The sequence below is a fragment of the Rhinopithecus bieti genome, unplaced genomic scaffold (genome assembly GCF_001698545.2).
Source record: "Rhinopithecus bieti isolate Rb0 unplaced genomic scaffold, ASM169854v2 scaffold_40803, whole genome shotgun sequence".
Classification (NCBI taxonomy): Eukaryota; Metazoa; Chordata; class Mammalia; order Primates; family Cercopithecidae; genus Rhinopithecus; species Rhinopithecus bieti.
The window spans coordinates 419,500-426,501 of NW_016816762.1; the positions used below are offsets into that span (position 1 = coordinate 419,500).

A 7,002-nucleotide genomic window follows, 5' to 3' on the forward strand; every position below is an offset into this window, starting at 1 on the left:
CCCTCCCCTTCCTTCCTTCCTTCCTTCCTTCCTTCCTTCCTTCCTCCTCTCTCTCTCTCTCTCTCTTTCTCTCTCTCTTTTGTGAGACGGAGTTTCACTCTTGTTGCCCAGGCTGGAGTACAATGGCACAATCTTGGCTCACTGCAATCTCTGCCTCCCGGGTTCAAGCGATTCTCCTGCCTCAGCCTCCCGAGTAGCTGGGATTACAGGCACATGCCACCGCACCCAACTAATTTTGTATTTTTAGTAGAGATGGGGTTTCTCCATGTTGGTCAGGCTGGTCTTGAACTCTTGACCTAAGGTGATCCGCCCGCCTCAGTCTCCCAAAGTGCTGGGATTACAGGCATGAGCCACCGCGCCTGGCCTAAATTTCTTGAATTATTACATTACATTAATCTCATTGTGTTACGAATCATAGTAACATGGCACCAATGTTAATTTCTTGGTTCTGATCATTGAGCTGTGGTTATGCAAGGCTGAGCGAGGAATATATGGAAGCTGAATTATTTTCAAGTTTTCTGTGAAAACAGTTCAAAATAAAAAGTTTAAAAAATAAGACTTTAAAGAGAGCAGCCTACCTTTATTGTCTCACTATGTACCAGGCATTTTGCTAAATGCCTCACACAGATCTGATCTTACCGCTAGGAGAGTGGATTTTGTTTTCTGGATTGAACCCAAAGTTTTCCCTCCTGTAGATGATGCACAGAGACTCTCCCAGGATCGCACAGCTGGGAAGGCAGAGCTGGAGCATCAAGCAAACCCACACCCAGCTCCAGAGCTTCCCCACAGGCTCTTCCACGAGCTGAAGAAGTGCCTTCCCTCCTCAGCAACCTACCAGGGGCCCGCGGGAATGGAAGTTAGCGTTGGGGGAATTTTAGTTGATGTGAACACTACACCCACACTTTCCTGAATTCCTGTCTTGTTGGGAGAATGGGTGAGTGCAAAGAACAAACTGAACTGGCGCCTATTCCTGGGTTTTGCATTGATGACTTGCAAAGTCATCAGAGCCTCCTTTAATGTTGATGCTTTAGAAGTGAAAAACAAAGCACATTAAACAGCTTGTTTTGCCCAGGCCTGGCCGGCTCCCAAGACAGAAGGCCTGAGTCCAGATGGAGGAATGGGCATCACCACTGTTTCTCCTCCTCCAGAGGCCCATCATTCACCCCACTGAGACCACAGCCTGCCGCGAGCCGGCTTTGTGCTGGGCACTGGGACTGGCTCTGCCTGGACGGCCCCTGGCTCTGCCCCAGCTCACAATGCCGGGAGCTGACCAGGGCATAAGTGACTCCAGGGGGTTGGGAGGAGGGCAGGGTGGGGAGCATCCTGGCTGAAGGGGAGGATCAGGGACCTCTGAGCCAAGACCCAAAAGATTTAGAGAAGTTAAATAAGCAGGAAAAAAAGATAAGAATTCCAAACAAAAGGAATGACCTGTGGGAAGGCCCCATACAGGAAAGGTCCCTGGACACTGGAGCAACAGAAGGGGTCACGGTGGAGAGTGCAGGGTTCACAGCCCCAAAAAGGCCCAAGTTCCTTCTACCGGAGGAGGGAAGGGCAGCTCCATGGCCCTTCCCCACAGTGGCTGCCACAGTTCTACCAACTGGCTTCCTACACCACAGTCACTGTCATTGGTCAAGGAGTTTGGACTTTGTGAGCACAACTGGAAGGTCATTATATAATGCAAAGACTCTGAAGTCTGGTGGCCACTTTGTTTACTTTGTAAATGCAGAAACTTCTATTCAAGTCAGTGCTATTAATAACATGTTCCAAGTCCACACAGCATCTTTCTTTCTTTTTTTTTTTTTTTTTCCAAAGACCACAAATTGTTTGATAGTTACAGTCTTGATCATCTGCATTTGGAACATTCCTTTAAAGAAACCCTGGGCTGAAGGACTAAAGAAACAAACAGCACTGGGGATCCTCCTCGTCCGGGGCCTCATCCCACTCAGGTGGGCCGTTACTAGACAAGCCCAGAGCGCAGGCCACAGAACACAGGCCTCACTTCGGGACGGGCGCTGCCCACACGTGGTCCAGACAGCATCAGCCTTGGGAGGAGTGCTACGCAGCCCACGGGCAGGGGCCATCGGCGGCAAGCACGCTGGATCCCAGAGTCAAGGAGACTGTGGGACAGCAGTCCCGGAGACTCCCAAGGGGGTGTTGAGGGTATATCTGATGATCATGAACCACTTCGTAAATACTGATGTAATCACAGGGGAGCAAAAGGAAAATCTCAACTGGTGCTTTTGGATACCATAATATCAGTTCTCAGTCTAAGGAGCCTGACCTGAGACTGAGCCAGTTCTGGGATCTTCTGTTCTCTATGACCAAAGAGTGATCACATCGATGGGAATTAGGTGTCTGCAACACCACACCAAGTGGAGAGGCAAGAGTCAAAGCTCAAACAACTGCTTTTAGGTGGTGCTGGATGAAAGAGGAACTCTATTTACCCTGTTGGTGGGAGTGTAAATTAGTTCAACCATTGTGGAAGACAGTGTGGCAATTCCTCAAGGCTCTAGAACTAGAAATACCATTTGACCCAGCAATCCCATTACTGGGTATATACTCAAAGGACTATAAATCATGCTACTATAAAGACACATGCACATGGATGTTTACTGCAGCATTATTCACAATAGCAAAGACTTGGAACCAACCCAAATACCTATCAACGATAGACTGGATTAAGAAAATGTGGCACATATATACCATGGAATACTATTCAGCCATAAAAAAGTATGAGTTCATGTCCTTTGCAGAGGACATGATGTACTGGAAACCAGCATTTCCACGCAAACACACAAGGACGAGTAAACCAAGACACCATATGTTCCACTTCATAGGGGAGTTGAACTACGAGAACACATGGACAGCAAGGGCGGGGAACACATACACCAGGGCCTTCGGGGGGTGGGGGACCGGAGGAAATAGCATTCAGACAAATACCTATGAAACGATGAAGTTTGAGTGCAGCAATACCAATGGCACATGTATACTATGTAACAAACCTGCACGTTGCACACATGGTACCCTAGAACTTAAAGTATAACAAAAAAAAAAAAAAAGGCCCGGGCGCGGTGGCCAAGCTGTAATCCCCAGCATCTTTGGGAGGCCAAGACGGGCAGATCACGAGCTCAGATATGGAGACCCCATCCTGTGCATATACGGAAAACACGTCTCTACAAAAAACAAAAAATAGCGGGTTTGCGAGTGGTGGGTCGCCTGCAGCCCAGCCACTGCCGGAGGCTGAGCAGGAGAATTCGTGAACCCGGAGGCGGAGCTGCAGTGAGCGAGACTAGCGAGACTCCGTCTCAAAAAAAAAAAAAAAAATTAAATTAAATTAAATTAAATTTAAAAAAAAGAAAGAGTAACTTTGATGGATGGCAGGTGTGTTCTAGCAGCTTCTCACCAGTGATTCTCAACCATGGGACACCCTCACAGTGTGCTCCCCAAGCCTACTGAGGCGGATGTAGGGGGCAGGCATGTGTGTCACTAAGCTCTCTGGGCAGGACTCCTGTGATCTCTGCATACCTGGCGTCCACCTGGCCAGCCGGCAGATCAGCAATGGTTTCCTCTGAGGTCAGTGCAAATCACTGTCACATAAAATGTAGAACCCTTTCTGGAGTGAGGGTGGGAATCCAAGGTCCCCCGCGATATGGGGAGTCTGCGCTGCTGCAGTGGTCATCAGAGAGCACGAGGACTCCTCCAGTGCTGCCCAGTCCTTGGATTCTGGGAGGTGCGAGCCCCACTGTTTGGGATAACACATCAACAACTCGACTCTCTGAGCCATTCTCGCTGGCTCTCATTTAAAGGAAACATTTAGGTCTCCAAGTTGAAACTGCTTCCCACAAGGGAACAGGCTGCAGCCACTGATGGGCAGACCTCAGCAAATTCCTCCAGCTCATGGGCCTCAGTCTCCTCTTCTGGAGAAGAAAGGGGCTTGGCTAGAAGAGTTTAGGGTTTCTTTCCATCTTAAAATACAAAGGTGGGGTAAAACTTGGAATAGGAGGAGTTAGTGTCTCCGTTGTATAAAAAACTCCACTTTTCAGACAGAATGCTGGATGTGATTAAGTTATTACCAGGTCTTCTCAATCCCTAAGTGACAGGCCAAGAACTGGTCTCCTCCCTGGGTAGGACAGAGTGACATCAGGACAAGGCAGAGGCAGGAGGGGGAGCACTAAGCTGTGGCTCTCCGGGCGAGAGCGGGCTCGGAGTGTCAGCCCTAATCCGGGATTAGTGGGAATTGAGGTGGGGGAGGGCAGCGAGAAACTCCTGCCAGAGTCAGGGCAGCCACGAATGGACATAGCAGCCCCTGCTCTCCCACACGGCCATCACTGTCACAACAGAGATGGCCCAGGATGCTCGGATGTGTGTGACAATCACCAGACTCAGGGCAGCCAGGAATGCAAACACCACCACCTGCTCACCCACAATGCCATCACTGACACAGCAGCGATGGCTCAGGATGCGGGGAGGGTGTGTGACCATCACTCATAGGGAGCCCAGTCACCCAGATCCTATCTGCCTGCAAAACGTTCCATTTGAATGGAAATGACATGACATTCCCAGGCATCAGGGCTGTGTTCCCCCACCCCAGTCCCCAGGAAAGTAAGCAATACCAAAGACTGGCATCACAGAACTAATGGACTATGTCCATGCAAATATGGCAGAGATGGTCCTGGGTTGCTTTGAGCATGAATCCAGGACACTGTTGCCTCTTCCAAACAGGAAGTCAGGAGAGACAGGGGTCTGAGACTGCAGTGTGTGGCCAACAGCAGAGAGAGAACAGAAAAGGTGCAAACAAGCTGAGACCCTCTCTCCTCTCCCTGAATGCAAACCCTCCCTGATCCCACACAAAGACTCAGGTAAAAAGTTTTTATTCAAAACTTTCAAATATTTCCTTCAGTGTTCTCAGATTGACTTGACCAGCCCAAGACAGATGCCAGGGCAGGGACGTCCTCTTCTCTGCCTCTCCACACTTCAGGCAGATGGGAATATGGAAGGATCATATCCAAGGGGATCATATTTTCTGAAGCCAATCCATACATGTCAGGAAACAAACCATCCCAAATATACAGAAGGTAGGGTCACTGCCTCTGGGCCTGAAACTCCAGAGTTAGAAGCGGAACTCACAGGTCATTCACCCAACACTCGCCTGCCTCCTACAAAGGGCACGGATGAGACTGGTGCCCAATCGCGCCACCAGCCTGGAGGGGACTCAGCCTCAGAAGCCTTGATACCAGGTCAATCAGGGGTCAGTGACGGCAGCTTCCCAGGGAAACACCTGCATTTGCTCCTGGATGTGAGACCAACAGGAGTGGAGGGCTCCCACAGGAGACCACTGGTTTCCCTGAGAAACTCTTCAGCTCTGGACAGCTGAGGCACAGATTCTGGGCACCAGGACAAAAGTCAGTCGACTGACCCTGAAGATTTTCTCCTCCAAAACTACAGTCATTTATGTTCTTTTTCAAGAGTTCAGAACAAGGTCTCTTGATTTGCTGGATGTCTGCTAACTGATAGTCAAAGCTTTTTTGTTTTTTAATTCCATGGCCATGTCTTCCAAGGCCATGGCGCAAGGACCAGGCACAGGGCCTGCCGTGGAATATTTTGAAGGCTGATGGGGCCAGACATTCAAAATTAGCAATTCTGCTATTTCCACAGCGAATGACCACTGAGCTTTACATGTAGGTGCAGGAAACTGTGGCCTGGAAGGGCGGAGCAGCGGCCAAGACTAGGGGCGCCTCCCCAAACTCACCCAGGCTCCAACTCCTCCTGTGAAATGCCTAAGAACAGTACATGCCAGGAACTTGTCATTAAACTAAGATGTCTTAAAAGCAAAAATAAGTCAAGGAGCAATCAGCGACTACAGAAACGCCCACAGGACTGTGAGGCAGCAGAGGTAAGACACGAGGCCCTTAGCTTGCAGGCCAGGGCAGCTGGGCTCACATGCCAGCTCTGCCGCCCACGAGCTGTGTGGCACTGGGCAGGCTGCCTGCCGTCTCTGGGCCTCGGTTTCCTCATCTGTAAAACATTGATAACACCTATGTCCCAGGAGTTGTGAGGATTCAGAGATGGCAGACGCACCGAAAGCCTCGGTAGGTTGTCTGCCCAGCGGCTGGCCCTCAGCAAACGGTCGCTGTTTTTATATGCCAAGGAATGCAAGTCTCTGGAGATAAATTCTTGGTGAAATTCAGCTCTATGAGAGGTGGAAGCACATTGGGGTCACAGCTATTCATGTATCATGTGCAAGCTCAGTGAGTGTCCGATCAGGCACAGGAATTCGCGCCGGGACTCCAGGCAGGGGAGGTACCGACTGGCGCGGATGAGCGCTACTGACAGTCCCTCCAACCACCAGCCTGTCCCTCGGGGAGCCCAGGGCCCGGCGCACCTGCCGTTTGGAGAATAAAATGAATCACTTTGTCTTGTCTCCCAGTCAAGGGTCCTCGCTCCTCCGTCTCTCTCCTAACTCTCGAGGATGCTCTGCGCTGGGGGGAGGACTCAACACCTTCGCCTGGGTCAGGGGCTGCGGCGACGCCTCCAGGAAAGAGCTCGGCCCGGACAGACCGCCCCGGCATCGGCCGCCCCCCGGCCCGCAGTCCCGGAAACTCACCCCTTTCCTCTCGGCCTCCTCGTTCAGGGCGGTCACCCAGGCCGCCTGCCACTGGCTCCTCCAGCTGCCCAGCGTCAGGATCCAGGACAGGAGCGCGTCGGACCCCGGGCGCTGCCCCTCTCCATGCTCCACCGCCCGCCGCTGGGGCTGGGGTCGCGCTCTGGCCAGCGCCCACTGCGCCAGGTACAGGCCTACCGTGGCCAGCGCCGCGACGAAGAGCGACACTAGCGCGAGCCACTGCGCCTCCCCAAGCCACGAGCCCAGCCGGGCCATAGCCATGGCGCATCCCCGGCCCACCTCGCCCCAACTTCCCCGGCAGCCCCGGGCCGGAGCGGCGGACTCAGGACACGCGCTGGCGGCGGCCGCGGCGCGCGGGGGGCGGGGGGCGTGGAGGGGGC

The 7,002-nt window shown here is 52.2% G+C and overlaps 1 protein-coding gene across 2 annotated transcripts in view; it reads right to left on the reverse strand.

The window, feature by feature from the left end:
• C2CD2 (C2 calcium dependent domain containing 2) overlaps positions 1–6,996 on the reverse strand; it is a 70,117-nt gene extending 63,121 nt beyond the window's left edge. For both annotated transcript variants that reach the window (XM_017855196.1, XM_017855195.1), the window contains exon 1: positions 6,605–6,996. In XM_017855196.1, the coding sequence (XP_017710685.1) occupies positions 6,605–6,883 (279 nt within the window). In that variant the 5' untranslated portion in view covers positions 6,884–6,996. The remainder of the gene's footprint in view (positions 1–6,604) is intronic.
• Positions 6,997–7,002: the final 6 nt, after the last annotated feature.